This window comes from Oryctolagus cuniculus, chromosome 7, assembly GCF_051225735.1.
Source record: "Oryctolagus cuniculus isolate XC-2025 breed Fujian yellow rabbit chromosome 7, ASM5122573v1, whole genome shotgun sequence".
In the NCBI taxonomy this organism is placed as follows: Eukaryota; Metazoa; Chordata; class Mammalia; order Lagomorpha; family Leporidae; genus Oryctolagus; species Oryctolagus cuniculus.
Genome location: NC_142873.1, coordinates 126662014 through 126682762, shown reverse-complemented (window position 1 = coordinate 126682762; position 20749 = coordinate 126662014). Strand labels below are relative to the sequence as shown.

The 20749-nt window shown below is 48.7% G+C and overlaps 1 protein-coding gene across 3 annotated transcripts; it reads right to left on the bottom strand.

Annotated features, from left to right (window-relative positions):
• Positions 1-863: 863 nt before the first annotated feature.
• On the bottom strand, positions 864-19478 carry CYP4A6 (cytochrome P450 4A6). 3 transcript variants are annotated; one of them, XM_070076709.2, is made up of 13 exons: positions 19251-19478; positions 16568-16709; positions 15866-15910; positions 15266-15393; positions 14182-14306; positions 6788-6942; positions 6280-6386; positions 5992-6182; positions 5754-5887; positions 4452-4516; positions 4230-4306; positions 1744-1917; positions 864-1383 (listed from the first exon to the last, which is right to left on the bottom strand). In XM_070076709.2, the coding sequence occupies exons 1-12, from the start codon at positions 19443-19445 to the stop codon at positions 1749-1751; spliced, it is 1533 nt and encodes a 510-aa protein (XP_069932810.1). In that variant the 5' UTR covers positions 19446-19478; the 3' UTR covers positions 864-1383; positions 1744-1748.
• Between the last annotated feature and the right edge of the window lie 1271 nt (positions 19479-20749).

Sequence of the window (20749 nt, the reverse complement as noted above, 5' to 3'; positions counted from 1 at the left end):
ACTGCAGAACAGCCTGTCCATGATGCTCCCAGCTCATGCTCCTCCCCCAGTCTCCCAGACAAGTGCCCTTCCTGCCCTTCTCAGAGTGAGGCTGAGCCAGCCTGGGAGGCCAGGGACCCGGGAGAGAGATCCCGCTGCACGCTCCATCCTGGGGAGAAAACAGGGCCACAGTGCAGGTTCAGGGTCCCCAGGAAGGTCTGTGGTTGGCATCTGGGGCCCTAGAGTGGGAGTGGTTGGGGGCACAATGGGGGACCTGTGTTCAGAACAGCAAGAGACACACGGGCTGGGTTAAGACAGGCTGACAGGAGCAGGGACACCAGTCCAAGGAAACTGGTGGGAGTACATGGGGGGCAGAGCTAGGAATAGGGCCCAGCACGCAGGCACTGACCGAGTGTGGGCAGAGCTGCTGACGTCCCTCAACCCTTGGTGGCCATCCTGGGTGCAGGGGACTGCCCCAAGGTTGTCCTATGGGGGAAGGGGCTGCTTGGGTTGACCAGACCTTGTCCCCTGGGCTCCTCCCAGCCCTTGCCACCCTTCGGTGAGTTTCCTGAGCAGCCTGCAGGCCCTATGTGTGAGGGAGGCTGACAGGTGGCTCGTGACACAGCCAGGATGGATTTTCTTCTCACTTCTCTGGAGAAGAGCCCTTTGTCTAAACTCCACTGTCATGGGAGTCCCAGGGGCTGGGCAGAGGGGAGCATCAGAGGTCAGATGTATGAGTCTGCATGAAGCGGGATGGACTGCATCAGGCTGGCCTGGGGTCCCGGCACCACAGGGCAGACGTCAGCTGTCTCCTTCCCCAGAGGGGACTTGACACGTGTTTCTCCTCTTCTCCTTCCATCTCCCAGGGGAAGGCAGACTCTGCATACAAGCTTGTCAACTTTATTCCAGAAGGGAGGGAAGGCAGAGAGGCCAGCGTGGATGACAATTGTGTAGACGGCACTGTGCAGGAGAGATTTAGAGACAAGATGGGGTGACAGTCAGGACTGGGTTACAATGACCAATAGCTCTGGAAGATGGACACATGGAACCTATGGAATCCTTGAGTGTGTGACCCCATCTTGCAAAAGGGAATTTGGAGAGATGTGATTAAGTGAAAGATGGCCAGGGAAACTCGCCTAGGTTAGCTGAGTGGCTTTGATGTAATCACAAGAGTTTGTGAGAGGGGAGATGTGGACAGAGAGAGAGAGAGAGAGAGAGAGAGAGAGAGAAAGATGCTGCTGGCTTTAAGGAGGAGAGAGGGGCCAGTTCTGCAGGGTGCCAGGAACACAGATCTGAAGAGCCGAGGCGGGGATTCGCTCCTAGAACCGCAGAGGGAGCCTGGCCCAGCTGGCAGCTTGCTTTACTCCCAGCAGTGACAGGTGTTTCAGACTCCGACCGCCAGGACTGCAAGAGGAGAACCATCACAGCCGAGATAGTGCAGCAGCTGTCGGAACTGCATCCACGGACGGCAGCAGAGGGAAAGGACCAGCGGAAGGGAGGCAGGCAGAGGGCTGCCAGTGACCAGCGTTAGGTGCACGGTCAGAGATGCTGGCAGGAAGCGGACAGTAGACAGACAGGTCAGTGGCCCAGAGGAAGGTGCGAGAGGACAGACAGCCTGGAGGCCAAGAGGCAGCAAGGCAGACAGGTGGAAGAAGTGCTGGTGGATAGAAAGCAGGATGTGGGCAGACAGGCAGGGGGCATGGGCAGGTGACAGGAAGCCAGGACGCCTGGCAGAAGGCCCCCAGAGCCTGCTCTTGTCCCCACCAGGGTTAGCGGAGCTTCCTCAGACGCAGGTGGATCCCGTTGCTGGACTTCAGCACAAGACGTGGTTTTTGGTCCGGGACTCTTTTGGGATCTGGCAGCAGCTCGAAGCGCAGCAGGGTCAGGGCCACGGCCACCTTCAGCTCATTCATGGCAAATTGCTTCCCGATGCAGTTCCTGGGCCAGGCAGGGACAGTGCAAGGAGAAGCGGCTTCAGGCCCCCTCCCTCTGAGCTGGGCAGCCAGCCATTGGTCCCTGAACTCCAGCCCAGGGCTGGCTGCTCCGAGTCTGCCCAACCCCTCCCCTTACCTCTACCTCAATCATTGGTCACACTCTCCTGACCTTGACAAAGCCTACTGCTCTACCAGGGCTAGTCCTGCCCTCGCTGCTGCTCTCAGAAGACAGGAAGTGACTTGGAGGCCAGGGCCAGCCCCGTATGGGAGAGGGTCATCCACATGAATGATCTAAGTCGTCAGTCTCTGCTAGTTCAGTGTCGGCACAGGCACACAGCGTTGGGCTCCCCGGTGTGGAGTCCACTGGTCAGGACCGCCAAGACAGGCTGGACCGCACTTCCAGGCACTCACCCAGTACAGGGCCCCAGGGACTGAGCTCCTCAGAGGGACTCAGAGGGTCCACTGGGAAGCTCCTGGTCGGGACTGGTCAGGTCTGCCTCCCTCTTGGCTCCAGGCTCCTGCTTCTCAGCTTATCAGCATCTGTTGTTTCCTAATAGCGCCAGCAATGTCCCTCCTTGTCACGCCTCAGTCTCCTCCCCCAACTTTTCTGGTCGCCTTGCTCCTCTCCCTCCACACTGAAGCCCCCACCCAGCTCAGACCCCCCCCCCCCAAGCCCACGGGACTGGGTTCAAATGCTTCATCTGCTTCGAGCCCTCTGTGGGCTGCTGCTCACCCACCTCTCCCAGTCCAGCCCTACTTCCTGACTCAGCTCATGTTGCTGAAGTCGCCAAGCAGGTGCAACCCCCCCACCCTCCATCTCTGTCTGACTTCTTCAAGGCTCAGGCCAATGGCTTGCTACAGCTCCCCGCTCTGCTAGCCATCTGACTCCCTCCCAGTCTCCCAAGGCATGATTAGGGTTTTATTCAGTCTCCCAAGGCAATATTAGGGGTTCAGAAACCCCTCATGCTCTAGGCATGCCTAGGACAATGGGAGAACACAGAACATTCCAGAAGCTTCTCAGGAAGTGGCTGGAGGAGTGAAAGAAGGAAGGAAGGAATCATGTCCATTTGGAGCAGAGGTATTTTTCTCTGCAGAGCACACTTCTCTCCTTGACTGTGACCTGTTAGAGGGAGAGCCAGTATTTCTCATCTCTGTACTTCTCAGTTCCGGCAGAGGACTTGGCACAGAGAAACAGGCTTAGTAGCCACTTCTATATTTGAATTAAGTGCATTAACTTCATTTGATTTGAAAAGTTCGATTCAATTGGATTGAAAAAAATAAATCAGAATGGAATACAAGGAAAGGCAACGTTAGTTCCTACCTAGGAACTGAACTCCCTGTGAAGGCAGCAAATGGTTTGCAGGTGTTTAGACAGAGTTCTCACCCCAGGATTAACCATGCCCCCAACAGCCAGCTCCTGGAGGTACAGTCTGCAAAAGCCTGTTCTCTGAGGGTGGACTCACCATTGGAAGAATTCACAGATGCATGGAATCAGAAAAATGTTTCAACTAACCCTCCACAAGACTCATGGTAATATTCCACTGGATGGCTCCTGCAGCCTTTCGGATTTTCACGGGAGTAACTGGAGGGCGACTGTCCAGCTCAACTGCTACTTCAAGTGGGTTTTAAAGTTACTCATCAGGCACCTTTCAGGGGCTCCGTGTCCTTTACAGAATAGGCAGTCCTTTGTCCTCATTTTAATTTTTTCCAACAAAGGACTTGGTGCAATGTCAAAGTATATAATCTCATTTCACCTGTCAAGTTTTGGGATCTGGGAACGTGGTAAAGGAAGGCAGACATCCACATGTAGTCAGAATAGTTCTGCGACAGAGTGCCGAGGTAGACAGGACGCACCCTGGTGGGACCCTTTCTACAAAGGCCACCGCGACCTTCAAATTCTGTGGCCAGGGCCCCCGAGGATGCCGGGCAGCAAACCAGGCCATTTGGTCCTTTGGTTTGGTGATGGAAGGGTTAGTGACTAAGCAGAAAGATCTGTGGGCTGGCTTGAGAGTGTGTGGGAAAAGGAGACATTGGAAAGTGCAACCCGGGAAGTGTAATGTACACAGAAGAGCCACACCCCCACAGTGAGCAGACCTCCAGGACACCCTGAACTTTGGGGCACCCCCGACACTGCTCTTACACCCCCTTATGTGGCTCACAGAGACACCCACACAAGACCTCTCTCCCAGCAATGCCAACATAAGAGGGCAGGTCTGAAGATCCCACGTGGGAACACAGGGGGGTCACAGGCGCTGGGGGTGAGCCCTGAGACTCCCCATCATCCCCCGACTCTGTCAGCGCACACGGGACACTCACCGTGGTCCTCCTGAGAAGGGCAGGAAAGCGTGGCTGTGGCGAGCAGAACCCGGTGCGAAGCGGGAAGGGTCAAACACCTGAGGAGAGCACCAGGGCCAGGACGGGTGGGGTCAAGGCTCTGCCTCCAACCCGGGAGGGGACAGAGCCCATAGAGATGGGAGTCAAATGAGGAGGTGTGGGTTCCGGGGCTCATCCCCTGCCCTCCTTCCGGGACCCTCGTACCTCTGGGTTTGGCCACACCTTCGGGTTGTGGTGAAGGGCGTAGATGGAGAGCGTGACTATGACACCTTTGGGGCAGGAAGAGACAGAGAAAAGGCTGATCCCACCCATGGGCTGGGGCACGTGTCCTGAGCCAGCAGGGGTCATGCATGAGCAACAGGCCCAGGTGCCACAAACCATCACTTTGAGCAGGGCGCTCATGTGAGAGCAGCAGGCTGGGCTTGGCAAGGGACCTGAGCTTCCATGAGAAGCAGATAACTAAGAATCCAAGAGAGAGAAGCAGGAAGGAATCGGCCCTTACTTTCTGGAGCAGCTCAAGTGAAACTACATAAACTCATCAGTCCTCACAACGGCCTTCCGAAGGAGGTCCTCATCCATCCCCACTTTCCAGAGCAGGTAACCGGGGTTCAGAGAGATCAGGTCTGCCACCCAGCTAGGGTGTGGCAGGGCTGGCATTCAGACCCCTGAGAGGTGTGCCAGTGGCTTCCTACCGTGGCAGGGGTAGCCATCCTCTGCTCTCTGCCATCAGTCCTCAGAGCCTGCACTGTATCTGACTCACGGCACAGGTTCCTTGGTCATCCTCATCTGCTCTGGCCTCATCTGCCTCTGTACTGTCTCATGGCATTCACAGTCATCCACATCCCAGGGAAGGTGAATACCAGGGCCCAAGTCCCAGGGCCACATCCAGAGGTGACGGATGAGAACACACACGTGGAAAAGCTTCCACAGATAGGATCTCAGTGCATTTACCCATCTAAACACACAGTTCTTTACATTTGCTTGCAAAGAACTAGCCACACATTGTATCAAATATGGAAGATGTTAAAAAAAAGTACATGAGACAAAGAAGACGGTTGATGGGCAGGATCAGTGCTGAACCCTGTAATGCTGGAGAATGGAACTGCAGTGTGGAATATTAGAACCAAAGACGCTCAGTGCTACCAGTTAGAATCAGTTGAGGCCTTGTAAGATGCTAGAGCAGGAAGGTTTTTAACTGGAGAGGGACACAAACTTAGGTCCCATCTGGAATATCAAAATTGGAAGGAAACTTACAGGTGATCAGGCGAATGTCTCACACTGGAAAATGCACTTAGAGTAAGAAAAAGAAGGAATGATTGTGGAGAGTTTGCTGCAGCCCAGCTGTGCCAAACATTTCACATATTTTATCCGAACCACACAAAGGAAGCACTCCTTTCTTGGTGAGCCCAAGGAGACCAGAGAGGCTTGGAGCTGCAGGAGCTCCCAGGGACGTCGGATCCTCCATGTGTCCTTGGGAGCGCTTAGGTGAGGGTGGGCAGTTCGTACCCTTGGGGAGGGAGCGTCCATCAGGGAAGGTGACAGGTGAGCTGAGCTGTCTGCCGACACCTGGCACTGGTGGGTAGAGTCTCATCGCCTCCTTGATGCACATGGTGGTGTAGGGCATCTGGTCCAGGTGCTCCCTGAAACAAAGCCCAGGCAGAAGAGGGGGAAGGGCTGGGCCCCCCAGGCCTTCCCCTCCCAGACAGGCAGGGCCCCCTGCCTCACCCCTTGGGCTCTCACTCACCAGGTGATGGAGGCTCCGTCCCCCAGGAGGCCCTGGATCTCCTCGCGGCACCGGTGCTGATGCTCGGGGTGCGTGGCCAGGGCATAGAAGATCCAGGAGATGCCGCTGGCCGTGGTGTCGTGGCCCTCGAACATGAACGTGTCCACCTCGGCGCGGAGGTCCTGGTCGGACAGGCTGCTCCCGTTCTCCATCTGGGGGAGGCCACAGCGGGAGAGAGGGCACGGGCTCTGCTCTGTCCCTGGCTCTGTGCTTCCAGGCCAAGCTCGGGCCTGCCCTGCACACACTGACCTTGGCAAAGAGGAGGACGTCCAGGAAGTCCAAGCGCCTCTTCCTCCTGACCTTCTCCAGCTCCCCCTCCTGCTGCAGCTGAGCCTTCCTCTGCTGGATCACTCGGTCTGTGCCAGAGCAGTGGGTACCGGAGCAGCTGAGAGCCCCACCTGCCCCAACCCGGGTGCCCTGGAGGTCAGGGTGAGCGTGGGAGTGGGTGTGTGGGTCGGGGTGGGAGCCAGCATCCTGGGATGCAGGGCAGGCCTCCCTGCAATTGCACAGCCCAGGAGCCTCAGCTGATTGCTGCTGGGCTGGGGCCTCATTCAGTCATCGCCCGTGTGATGGGAACCCCTGCCAGCACCTGGCACCCCAGCATCTCAGCTCCTGACCCCTGCACCAGGGAGGTACCCAGCGTGTGTGTCCCAGCTCCTGCAGGGGGAGCATGGGCCCGGCTCTGCCTTATGAGTTGATGTCAGCTCCTTTATGCAGTGCTCGCTCAAGGAGGGGACACAGGAGGAGGAGGCAGCACCTGTGTGCTCGTGGGCGAGCTGGCAGGCACGGTGGGACAAGCGGCCTTCAGGGCTCAGCCTGTAGATGGTGTCACTCTGATGAAAGACGTTCCTCACTCGGGAAAAGAACAGGTTGTTCAGGTCCCCAACAGCCTGGATGTAGGACTGGGAATTCCTGAGGGAGAGGACGTGGACGAGGTCAGAGTGGAGGGGCCTCTGATCTGCAGGCAGAGTGGGGCTCTGGGAGGAGATTCCTCCCCACACTGGGGACAGGCAGCATGGAGACACACACCACTTCTGTTTGCAGTCCTTGTGACCCTGGGGCCTCTGTAGGATGGCAGGAGAGCCAGGCTCCCACCTGTGCTGGGTGGGGCGGGGTGGGGCATCAGGGATCTGCGGTGGAGGTAGGGGGAATCTGGTCTGCAGTTAGAGCTTGGTGTGGGCTAGGTCAGTGTCTTGCCTTTTGTGGAGGTGAGCATGCTAGTCCCTCCCACCCCCAGCTGGCTGGGAGGTGCTGGCACACTGATGGTGAGCACAAGGACCCTGCAGGTGAAGAATTATCACTTGGCGGTTCCAAGGTGGCAGAGTAAGGGGGGAGCTTACTCCTCTAGCCCAGGAGAAGACAGTTTTAAAAAAGTGTTGGGTGCTGGTGCTGTAGCACAGCGGGTTAAACCCTGGCCTGAAGTGCCAGCATCCCATATGGATGCTGGTTCTAATGCCAGCTGCTCCACTTCTGATCCAGCTCTCTGCTGTGGCCTGGGAAAGCAGTAGAAGATGGCCCAAATCCTTGGGCCCCTGCACCTGTGTGTGAGACCTGGAAGAAACTCCTGGCTCCTGGCTTTGGACTGGCACAGCTCCGGCCATTGTGGCCATTTGGGGAGTGATTCAATGGAAGGAAGACCTTTCTCTCTGTCTTTCCCTTTCTCTTTCTGTAACTCTACCTCTCAAATAAATAAAATAAAATAAAAAGTGGAACTAGTGTTGTCTCAGGGAAGAGTTTGGGAGAAAACGGTGGAGGAAACTCTACTGAAATAAGAGCGACATGGGGGACCTATGTGCAAGGTGTGGGTGCCCATGGCTTGGGACTCCAGCAGCTGAGAGCCTACACACCAGTATTGGAAAGTGAGGTGAGACCAGACTGCAGCAACCCAAACCACTGGTAAAAAAGCTGCAGGAAGAGCCTAGAGGGAAGGCAGTTTGGAGCCCAGTGGGGGAAAATGTACCAAACTACATGAGAAAAAAAAAAAAAAGACTGGGAAGACACGGTTCTCTCTCCCTGATCACTCTACAATGGCATCCTGTAAGAAGCCAATAGAGCAGGCACCATTTTGGACATACATAACAGCTGCGCCAACTCCTGTCTGTGCCCAGCAACCAAGCGAGTGGATGAATAATATACCCACTGGGGCTAGCACTCAAGCACTGGTCTCCTTTGAGGAGAGGAGCTTAGCTGAGCAGAATAAATTTCCCTTCTGATAAAAAAAGAGAAATGCCAAACAACAAATGCCCCAATTGAAGAAACAAGAATAAGCAAGACTACATGACACCCCCAAAAGAACTTGAAACTTCAATACTAGGTTGTGAAGATGATGAGATGGAAGAAATGCAAGAAATGGTATTCAAAAAATTGATCATAAGGTTACATAGAAGTAATCAGAAGCAAATGTGCAAAATACTGAAATCTGTACAGGACATAAAGAAAATTTCTCCCATGAAATTGAGATCTTAAGGAGAAACCAAAATGAAATCTTGGAAATGAAGAATTCAATAGAACAAATAAAAATTGCAGTGGAGAGCATTAACAACAGAATCGGTGAAACAGAAGAAAGAATATCAGACTTAGAAGACAAAGCACAGGAAATTACACAGTCAAACCAAAGACAAGAAGAGGAAATTAGAAAATTAAAAAAACATTATTGGGAATCTACAGGATACTATACAAAGACCCAATATATGAGTTCTAGGAGTTCCTGAAGGCTTGGAAAGTGAGAAAGGATTAGAAGACTTTTTTAGTGAAATAATAACAGAAAACTTCCTTAGTTTGGAGAAAGAAAGGGACATCCAAGTATAGGAAGTACATAGAACTCCTAATAGACATGATCAGAAAAATCCTCACCATGATACATTGTATACATTGTAATCAAACTCTCCACAGTAAAATATAAAGAGAAGATTCTAAAATGTGCACGAGAGAAATGCCAGATTACTTTAAGAGGACCTCTACTTAGACTCACAGTGAATTTCTCATCAGAAACCCTATAGGCTAAGAGAGAATGGCAAGATATAGTCCAAGTCTTAAGAGAAAAAAACTGTCATCCCAGAATATTATACTCTGCAAAGCTCTCATTTATGAGTGAAATAAAGACCTTCCATAACAAATAGAAATTGAAAGAATTTGTCACCACCCATCCAAGCCCTACAAAAGATGCTTAAGGATGTGTTGCACATAGAAATGGAGAAACATGGTCATCACTATGAAAGAAGGTAAGGGAAGAAAATCTCTCAGTAAAAGTTAAAAGGAAATTAAAAGTAAAAAAATAGGAATATTTTTGGAAAAATGGCAGGGCAAAGTCATTACTCATCAATAGTCACCTTGAATGTAAATGGCCTCAACTCCTCAGTTAAAAGACACAGATTGGCTGAATGTATTAAAAAAAAAATCTATCTGCTTCCTACAATAAACACATCCCAGCAATAAAGATGCATGCAGACTGAAAGCAAAAGAATGGAAAAAGATATTCCATACCAACAAACCAAAAAAGAGCTGATGCAGCCATCCTATTATCAGACAAAATAGACTTTAACACAAAACTGTTAAAAGAGACAAAGAAGGTCACTATATAATGGTTAAGGGATAAATTCAACAGGAAGATGTAACTATTATACATCTATATGCACCTAATTACAGGGCACATGGCTATTTAAAAGAAATGTTAAGGAATTTAAAGGGAGATTTAGACTCCAATACAATAGTAATGGGGGACTTCAATACTGCACTTTCAGCAATGAACAGATCAACCAGACAGAAAATCAACAAGGAAACAGCGGAGTTAATCGACACTATAGACCAAATGGACCTAATAGATATCTAGAGAACTTTTCATCCTAGAGTTGCAGAATCCACATTCTTCTCAGCAATGCAGGAAACTTTCTCTAGGATTCACCACATACTAGGCCATAAAGTAAGTCTCAGCAAATTAAAAAAAATCAAAATCATACCATGCATCTTTTCTGACCACAGTGGAATGAAGCTGGAAATCAGCAACTCAGGAATCTCTAGAGCATATGCAAACACATGAAGACTGAACAACATGCTCCTGAATGAATAGTGGGTCAGAAGAAATCAAAAGAGAGATCAAAAATTTCTGGAAACAAATGAAGATGACAACACAAGATATCAAAAATTATGAGATACAGCAAAAGCAATGTTAAGAGGAAAGTTTATTGCAATAGGTGCCTACATCAAGAAATTGGAAAGGCACTAAATAAATGAGCTATCAGTGTATCTCAAGGATCTATAAAAACAGCAAACCAAACCCCAAACTAGTAGGAGAAAAAAAATAATTAAAACTAGAGAATAAATCAACAAAATTGAATAAAAAACAAAAATAATACAAAAGATTAGCAAAATGAAGAGCTGGTTTTTTGAAAACAAAAAAATTTGACACACCATTGGCCCAATTAACCAAAAAAAGGAGAGAGAAGACTCAAATAAATAAAATTAGAGATTAAAAATGAAATATAACAATAGACATCACAGAAATAAGAAAATCATCAGAAATTACTACAAAGAGTTGTATGCAAGCAAACTGGGAAGCCTAGAAGAAATGGAGAGATTCCTGGACACATAAAACCCACCTAAATTGATCCATGAAGACATAGAAAACCTAAACAGACTAATCACCAAGACAGAAATTGAATCAGTAATAAAGGCCCTCCCAACAAAGAAAAGCCTAGGACCAGATGGGTTCACTGATGAATCTACCAGACATTTAAAGAAGAACTAACTCCAATTCTTCTCAAGTTATTCAAAACAATTGAAAGAGAGGGAATCTTCACAATTCTTTCTATGAAGCCAGCATCACAATTATTCCTAAACCTGAAAAAGATGTAGCAGAGAAAGAGAATTACAATTTCCCTGATGTTCATAGATGCAAAAATCCTGGAGACCTTCAGGGCACAGAAGACCTCGAATAGCTAAAGCAATCTTATACAACAAAAACAAGGCCAGAAGCAAAACAATATCAGATTTCAAGACTTACTACAAGGCAGTTATAATCAAAACAGCCTGGTACTGGTACAAAAATAGATGGATAGCTCAATGGAACAGAATAGAAACACCAAAAATCAATCTGAACATCTACAACCAATTTATATTTGATCAAGGAGCTAATACCAATCCCTGGAGCACCATTCAACAAATGGTGCTGGGAAAATTTGGATTTTCATATGCAGAAGTATGAAGCAAGACCCCTACCTTAAACTTTACACAAAAATCCACTCAACCTGGATTAAAGATCTAAATCTATGACCTGATACCATCAGATTATTAGAAAACATTGGGGAAAACTGGCAAGATACAGGCACAGGTGAAGAGTTCTTGGAAAAGACCCCAGAGGCACAGGCAGCCAAAGCCAAAATTAACAAATGGGATTACTCCAAATTGAGAAGTTTCTGTAATGCAAAAGAAACAGTCAGGAAAGTGAAGAGGCAACCAACAGAATAGGAGAAATTATTTGAAAACTATGCAACTGATAAAAGATTAACAACCAGAATCTACAAAGAGATCAAGAAACTCCACAACAACAAAACAAACAACCCAGTTAAGAGATGGGCCAAAGACTTAAAAAGGCATTTTTCGAAAGAGGAAATCCAAATGGCCAACAGACACATGAAAAAATGTTCAGGATCACTAGCCATCAAAACCACAGTGAAGTTTCACCTCACCCCATTTAGAATGGCTTTTATAGAGAAATCAACAAACAACAAATCTGGAGAGGATGTGGGAAAAAAGGTATCCTACACCACTGTTGGTGGGAATGCTAACTGGTAAAGCCATTATGGAAGTCAGTTTGGAGATTCCTCAGAAATCTGAATATAGTCCTACCATATGACCCAGCCATCCCACTCCTTGGAATTTACCAAAGGAAAATAAAATCAGCAAATAAAAGAATTATTTGCACCTCTATGTTTATTGCAACTCAATTAATAATAGCTAAGACATGAAATCAACATAAATGCCCGTCAATGGAAGACTGGATAAAGAAACTATGGGATATATACTCTGAAATACTATACAGTGGTAAAAAAAAAAACAAAAACAAAGTCCTATCATTTGCAACAAAATGGATGAATCTGGAAAACATCATATTCAGTGAAATAAGCCAGTCCCATAGGGACAAATACCATATGTTCTCCCTGATTTGTGACAACTAACAGGAATCTGTGACAACAGATTCTGTGACTAACAGGATCTGTGACAACTACAGGCTTCTAAAAAGGAAACCTGTAGAAGTGAAGTTGACAGTATGAGAAGCAATGACTTGAACAGCCCTTGTCTTAAGTGTTGAGGAACAGTTTATTTTATTATTTTTTATTATTTTCTTTTTCTATTTAATATAATTTGTAGAATTCTTTACAACACAAAATTATTTATAGGTATATAAATCCAATTGAAAATAGATCCTAGCCATCGCTGCGGCTCACTAGGCTAATCCTCCGCCTTGCAGCGCCGGCACACCGGGTTCTAGTCCTGGTCGGGGCGCCGGATTCTGTCCCAGTTGCCCCTCTTCCAGGCCAGCTCTCTGCTGTGGCCCGGGAGTGCAGTGGAGGATGGCCCAAGTGCTTGGGCCCTGCACCCGCATGGGAGACCAGGAGAAGCACCTGGCTCCTGCCTTCGGATCAGCGCGGTGCGCCGGCAGCAGCGCGCCGGCCGCGGCGGCCATTGGAGGGTGAACCAATGGCAAAAAGGAAGACCTTTCTCTCTGTCTCTCTCTCTCTCACTGTCCACTCTGCCTATCAAAAAAAAAAATAGATCCTAGTAAAAAATAGGAGTGGAGAGGCCTGTGCTGTGGCACAGTGGGTTAAAGCCCTGGTCTGCAGTGCTGGCATCCCATATGAGTGCCAGTTTGAAGCCTGGCTACTCCACTTCCAATCCAGCTCTCTGCTGTGGCCTGGGAAAGCAGTAGAGGATGGCCCAGGTCCTTGGGCCCCTGCACCCACGTGGGAGACCCAGAAGAGGCTCCTGGCTCCTGGCTTTGGATTGGTGCAGCTCTGGTTATTGTGGTCATCTGGAAGTGAACCAGCGGATGGAGAACCTCTCTCTCTCTCTCTCTCTCTCTCTCTCTCTCTGCCTCATCTCTCTCTGTGTAGCTCTTTCAAATAAATAAATAAATCTTTAAAAAATAGGAGTAAAAATAAGAGAGGGAGGAGCTATATAGTTTGGCACACATTCCCATGGACTTACCCCCAAGGATAAAGCTAAAAACTTGCCATGGGACTCCAAATCCCATTAAGCTGTGTGGTACTAATGCCATCTTACTTGTTAAAGTGATCATATTAAGTGTGTAATTGATCATGTAGATAGGATTAAGTGTCAAAGGGATCAAATAAATAAGACCAAGTGTCTGGTAATAACAATAAATAGAATTAAACAGGAGAGAATATTCCAACATGGGAAGCAGTCCACATAGTAGATTCATAGAATGACAAATGCCTTAAACAGCACTCTGACCTCAGAATCAGCCCTTAAGGCATTCTGATCTGGCTGAAAAGCCCATGAGAGCATTTCAGGCATGGAAAGCCAAGACACTGTGGCAAAAAAAAAAAAAGTGATCTACATGAATGATTTCTGTGAGTGAGACCCCAGTGGAAAGAAGGGACCATCGAAGAAGTAGGTACCTTTCTGTGAAGGGAGGAGAGAACTTCCACTTTGCTTATGGCCCTGTCTAAATACTGAAGGAGTTTGTGGACTCAAAAGGCTTCCATAGCCTTGGCAGCTTATGTGATCAGAGACATCATAAATAAGAGTGTCAATTGTTAAATCAACAACAGGAGTCACTGTGCACTTACTTTCCATGTAGGACCTCTGTTCTTAATGAGTTGTACTATGAGAAATAACTGTAAAACTTGCTCTCAATCAGTACTTTATACTTTGTGTGTGTGTGTGGGGGGGTACAAATTGTGAAAATCTTTACTTAGTATAGAGTTGGTCTTCTGTATATAAAGTTAATTAAAATGAAACTTAATGAAGAATGGGATGGGAGAGGAAGTAGATAGAGGTGGGACAGGAGTGGGGGTGAGAGGGTGGGTATGGGGTGAAGAACCGCTATATTCCAAAAGCTGTACCTGTGAAATTTGTATTCATTAAATAAGAGCTTTCTAAAAGCAAACACACAAAAGGATTATCACTAACCTGTCCAACTGGACGCTGCCCTGGTGGCTGAAGGCACACTTCATGATGGTGTCCAGGGTCATCAGGGAGATGTCTTGGAAGACCTCCAGGGAGGAGTCCTGGCTGACCAGCTGCTCCCATTTGTCCTGTGGGGAGGCTGAGCCTTGGCCTTGATTCCCACCCAAGGCCTGGGCCAGGGAGCTGCGGTTCTTTCCCTGAATCCCCAGGTGTTTTGTTTAGAAACCCTCACACAGAGCAGATGTAATGTAACAAATTGTCTGTAAAGCAAATATTTGTAAAATGAAACTTCTGTTTTCACCAATTTTATTATAAAATTAAACATAGTCTAGCATAAGATTAAATTTAAAATTTTGAGATCCAGTTTTGATTTTTCCGATGTTGACAAATGTATTTATTTGGGGGATAAGGAGCAAGAGGCCTGACTCTTCAGCATTCTGAAAGTTGAGTTAGAGCTGTGGGACTAGTTAGATCCAAAGAGCACAGACAGCCCAATGGGCCACCGTGGACATCTCAACAGGGGACAGCACTTCGCTTCCTTTGTGTTCATCAGGGGTTTGCTGAGCACAACTGAATGAGGAGTCAGAGTTCTGATGGGAGGGACTGATGGTGTGGCAGGTGTGGCTCTGAGAATGGAGCCCTGGTGGCCACTTGGCTCTGTGGCTGGCTCACACCCACGCGGAAGCCGTGGGCCCTAGGTCAGAGCCTCTTTGAGGGATGTAATGGGATGTCCACCCTGCCACTGAAGCTGCTGTTAGCCAGGTCAGCCAGGAGCAGGTCAACTTGCTATCTTGTGAGACTAATGATTCCTCCAGTTCTCCGTGCAAAAAATTTGGAAGTGGGAGGCCAGCAGCCTGTGTCCACCATGGCCCTATCTTCCGGGATGATGAGCAAAGTGTGGCGTCATCTTGATGCTTGGACGTTTTCTGAGTCGTGCACCTTTAGGGAACCCTGCTTTCCTATCAATGGCCTGAGTGCTACTTTGTGTGGCTGTGTCTGATGACTGTGGGGCACATGAGTTTGACAGCGGAGTCTGTGACTGCGTGCTGGGAGTGGGTGTGTGGAGGTGACAGACAGACGGACTCACCAGCATGATTTGGACGGAGTCCGCCATGAGCCCCACGTAGGGCTTCAGGATGTCGTAGTGGAAGGCTGGGGTGAGCATGCGCCGGTGCTGGAACCACGTCTGCCCATTCAGCAGGAGCAAACCATACCCTGGGCCAGAGATGAGTGTGCATGTGTGTGTGTGGGTGACAGGATCAAAAGGATGACCTGGGACAATTTGGGGGTACAGAGAGAGACTTGGGGGAGAAAGAAGAAGGTCCATCAAGGACAAAGGCAAAAAAATTGGTGCATTTTAGGATTGTGAATTTCCAACTGCACTGGAACATGCAAGGTTATAATGACTGTGAGATAAAGGGGGAAAAGAGTTGAGGAGCGGAAGTTAAGTCAGAGCCAGGCTGAGCATGTTTGGAGAACAAGAAATGCCAGGAGGAGCTGATCTTCAAGAGGGCTCATGCCAGCTTTAGGAAGCAATGAGGGTCTGGTTAGAAGACAAATCAGGTTTGATTGAGGGATGGGGTGGTGACAGTGGAGGCCACCACTCACTTATCTCAGTGAGCCAAAGTGATAACTGCTGGTAAGCTTAACTGGGAAGTGGGTTCAGTCCTAATTTAGTCGTACATACCAATCCAGGGAGCCAGGAATCTGTAGGAACCTTGAGCTTTTGGGTCTGAAAGACAAGTAAGGACAAGTGTTGGCAATGAGGCACCAAATGAGGCAGACCCCTGTGGTAACTGATTCACACCGTGGGCTGTCATCAATTCCTGATGACTTTCAGTTGGCAGTTGGTCCCATGAAACCTCCTGCTTGCCTCTCACCCCCTTCCATCTTGTCCAGAAAGTCCATTGTGCTCAGGAAGGTAGACTCAGGGTACCAGCATCCAAGTACCCACAGGACCAGGAGGATGAGTTGGTGAGAAATGTATAACTTTGTCCTCCATGCCCAAGTTTGCAGTTTTTCTATCTTAGGGTAGCTTAGCCATCAGTAAGAATCTGAGGTTCCCAATTCAAGTCAGTATGAATATTAAGTTCTTTTTTCCAGGTCTGGGGCAATTGCATAACATAACAGATTATCTCAGTTTTGAGTAAAGAAAGGGGGCAAAAGAAGAAAAAAGAAAATGAAATGTAGTCCTGTGCAGCTGTTTGATAAATCCAGTACTAAGTAAACATGCTGGTTCACTTTATGGCATGGGTGTTGGGAGCATGGTTGGTCGGGTGTTTAGGCATTGATGTCTAAAATGCCACTGTCTCTCTGGAACTTCAGAGCCACAGGGGCAGAAGCCCAACAGGGCAGGGCTGCTCCAACTGGGATGAGGTTTCACGCTTACCTGATCTCCCCAGAATCACCTTCATGTAGTCAGGGTCATAGATCAGGAGGTGGGCTCTGCTCCCCCATAGCCAGCGAGGACAAGCACTTGGGAATTTCTCCACCCATTTCAGCATCACTTGTAACTCATGGCCATTTTGGAACTGTCACCAAAAGAAAGAGAAATCATTAAAAGTCATCATTTAGTTCTAGTTCTTGGAGTGGAATGAACTGTAGGACAACCAAAGGGAGATAGTTCTGGCCTTAAAAGGTCTAAGTAGTGATTTGGAGCTGTTTCTGACAGCTTATCTGGGCTGGAAGCCAGTCCTTTGGCCTCCCCCAGGCCTTGCTCTAAGATCTTGCTCTAGGACTCTCCCCCCTCTTGGATGGAGCTGTGTGACTTCGAGGGCTTATGGGTATCAGAGCCTCAGCTGTTGGTACCAGCTCCATATCCTCCAGCTACAGTCAGATGAGACCAATGCATATGCTTTTGGTAAGTTCCCCTTTTTACTTTGTCTTAAGCCTCTGCACCTCCAGTGCTGACAATGCAGGGGTGGCTCTGTGGCTTTCCAACCCTTGAGCTGTTACTTTCCCTCCTTTCTCTGTCACTCCACACACCTGGCCTGAGTATCCCTGTGCCAGGCTCTGTGCTGGGCCATGGGGTAATAGGGAGGGAAAAAGTGTTCTCCCAGGATCTTATTCTCCAGGGGGTGCGGGAAGAATAACGGGAGGGCGACAGACTGTTTAACGTGCAACTCCAAGTCAGTACCAATCACCTGGAGGACATCATGTAGGCCACCTCCCTCTGTGTGCCCTTGACCCTGAAATCACACATTCTGGAAATTCCCTCAGTCTTGGGCCAACCAAGCCAGCTGGTCCCCTACACCTGACATTACACCACTCCCCGCCCTGTCCAGCAGAGAGAGCTGTTCCCCATGTCCTGATTCCTTAGGAGATTCCTGCCTGTCGTCTCCACACACTGAATCCCACAGAACAAGGATTCCATCAATGGCTCATGTCATTCCCAGGCAAGCCCAGGCCCAGGCAGAGAGGGTGACTGAGTGACTGGGACAAGGAAGCCTCTAGAAGCTTGGTTCTATGAAAGCAGTTGAGGCTTCTGGAGGTGCTCAACCTGGAGTTGGAGAGACTCAAATAGGAACTGTCTAGCCCTCCAAGGGCAGGGCTGCCAGGATGGAGGGCAGGTGTGCAGGAGGAGGGAGTGTGTGACAGGGCTGGGTCACAGCAGGACAGGATGCCAGTGAGACTGGGAGCTCCCCATTACTAAGGATGAGGATTCTTAAGTGTTGAAATTTAACTGAAATGTGATCCCTGTTAAGCATAAGAGTGGGAATAAGAGAGGGAAGAGATGTACAATTTGGGACATGCTCAGGCTGACTTGCCCCAAATGGTAGAGTTAGAAACATACCAGGGGACTCCAATTCAATCCCATCAAGGTGGCATGTACCAATGCCGTCTCACTAGTCCAAGTGATCAATTTCAGTTCATAATTGATCATAATGAAAGGACTAAGAGTCAAAGGGAGCACATAAACAAGTCTAGTACCTGCTAACACTAACCGATAGAATAAATAAAGGGGAGAGTGATCCAACATGGGAAGCGAGATACTCAGCAGACCCATAGAATGGTGGATGTCCTAAACAGCATTCTGGCCTCAGAATCAGCCCTAAAGACATTCCGATCTGGCTGAAAAGCCCATGAGAGTATTTTAGGCATGGAAAGCCAAGACACTCTGGAAAAAAAAAAAACCTAAATGAAAGATCTCTGTGAGTGAGATCCCAGTGGAAAGAACGGGTCTTCAAAGAAGGAGGTACCTTTCTCTGAAGGGAGGAGAGAACCTCCACTTTGACTATGACCTTGTCTAAACAAGATAAGAGTCAGAGAACTCAAGGGGCTTCCATAGCCTTGGAAACTCATGACTGGAGCATGGGGAGATTACTGAGGCCATAAACAAGAGTGTCAATTTGTAAAGTCAACAACAGGAGTCACTGTGCACTTACTCCTCATGTAGGATCTCTGTCTTTAATGTGCTGTACCTTGAGACTTAATGCTATAACGAGTACTCAAACAGTATATTTCACTTTGTGTTTCTATGGGGGTGCAAACTGTTGAAAGCTTTACTTAATGTATACTAAACTGATCTTCTGTAAAAAAAAATAAGAAGAAATTATCAATTCCCAACTTGACTCTCACTGGGATTAAACATGACAATAGGTCTGATCTGATTTCATCATCATTTAAAAAATCATCTATTATTTTTCACTTTATGTTTCTGTGTGGGAGCAAACTGTTGAAATCTTTACTTAATGTATGCTAAACTGATCTTCTGTAGATAAAGAGAATCGAAAATGAATCTTGATGTGAGTGGAAGGGAAGAGGGAGTGGGAGAGGGGAGGGTTGCGGGTGGGAGAGACGTTGTGGGGGGGAAGCCATTGTAGTCCATGAGCTGTACTTTGGAAATTTATATTCATTAAATAAAAGTTAAAAAAAAAAAGACTGAACCTGAAAAAAAAAAAAAAGTCTATCTGCAAAAAAAAAAAAAAAAAAAAAAAGGATGAGGATGAGGATGAGAGGGAATCTGAGCGTCCCCTTGTGGCCCTGTGCTCCTGTGTCCTGGGACCCTGCTCTCCGGGTTCTGAGAGCCCTGGCCGCCCCTGCCTCCCGGTCCCTGTCCGGCTCCTTCCTACCTCTCGGCTGTGCCCCAGGAGCCAGTGGAAGGGTGGGCACGGGAACTGCTGGAGGGCTCTGAGCAGCCACTGGCGGTGCAGGTAGAGCTGAGCTGCCTTGAGCAGCAGCAGGAGCAGGCCCAGCAGGCCCGCCACTTGGAGGAGCCCGGAGAGGCTGCCCGGGAGCCGGGTGGGGTTCAGTGCAGACACGCTCATGGTGCAGCGGCTCTGGACCTGTGACTGTCCCTCCCTGTCACTGACCCTTGCCCAAGTTTTAGGAGCGTTGCCCCGCCCACCTATGGGGAGAGCGAAGGGTGGGGACAGAAGTCAACCTCACAGAGCAGAGATCATTAACCCTGGGAAGAAGTTCACAACACCCTGGGGAAGAAAGCCAGAAAAGCTTTATCAGCTGGCAGTGACAATGTTTGTGGACACCTGCCCATCTCCATGTTATTCCCAAACATTTAATGAGCACCTACTATGTGCCAGGCAGTATGCTCAGTGTTGGGCGGCACATTAGCAAGAACAGATATGAGCCCCAACTTCAGGGAATTCGCAGGCTAGTTTATTTGAACTTCAATAAGTGTGGCTGCATTTATTACTGCCTTGACTTCATCCATCAGACGTTGAGGACAGGGAGGTGAAGCGATGGTTTTCGGAGGAAAGCAGTCATTGCCAGTTCAAGGTGGGATTGGCACCATTTTTTATTGGATTCGCAAACTGCCTCCCTCCAACAGCCTCAGAAATGTGACCAACACCCTTTTCCTCGCCTTTCCTCCTTAAAGGTGATTCAGTATAACCCCCGAGGTGCCACAGCTCCTTTTTTGTCCCCTAATTCTGGGCGCTGTGGAAAACCTCAGGGAGATGGGCAGACAAGCATTTCCACCCCACTGCCCTCAACTTTGCCCTAGTTCAGTGTTTGCGTTCCATCTCGCTCTCCAGCCTCTCTCCATGACCAGGGACTCTTGGACCCTGGCCTTTGTCCTACTTGTCTCAGAACCTGTTGTGCACCTACAGCACAAGGTGAAAAGAACAAGGAGCAGAAAGAACTTTGAAGCCAGGGAGTGCGGTTTGCTGTTTGGAATGTTGGTTGTTGAGTCTTTTTTCCTTGTCCAGTTTCTGAGCTCTTTGTGATCACTGGGCCCCTGCTGTGCTGTCAGCTAACGTTGAGTATTTACTGTGTTCTGAGCAAAGAACTTTATGTGTTTTCTCTCACAGCAACCTTACTGAAATGTTTGTATGTCCATGTGGCAGCCCCCCAACTCTTAGGAGCCCTTGCACAATTGCTGTGTTTTACTCTGCATTTCCAAGGAGCGGGCAGATCTGTCAGGCTATCCTGCTCGCTCCAGGGTGAAGCGCCCCATCCTTGTGTTTAGGTGTGAGTGAGGTGCAGGATTACTCCTGGATGTGTGGGGATTCACTTTCCCCCTGTTTGCCCACCTCCGCGTGTCTTTGGTCAGGGTCACGTCTCCACTTCTCCCATCCCTCTGGGACTAGGTTCAGCTCCCTGTTTTCACCCA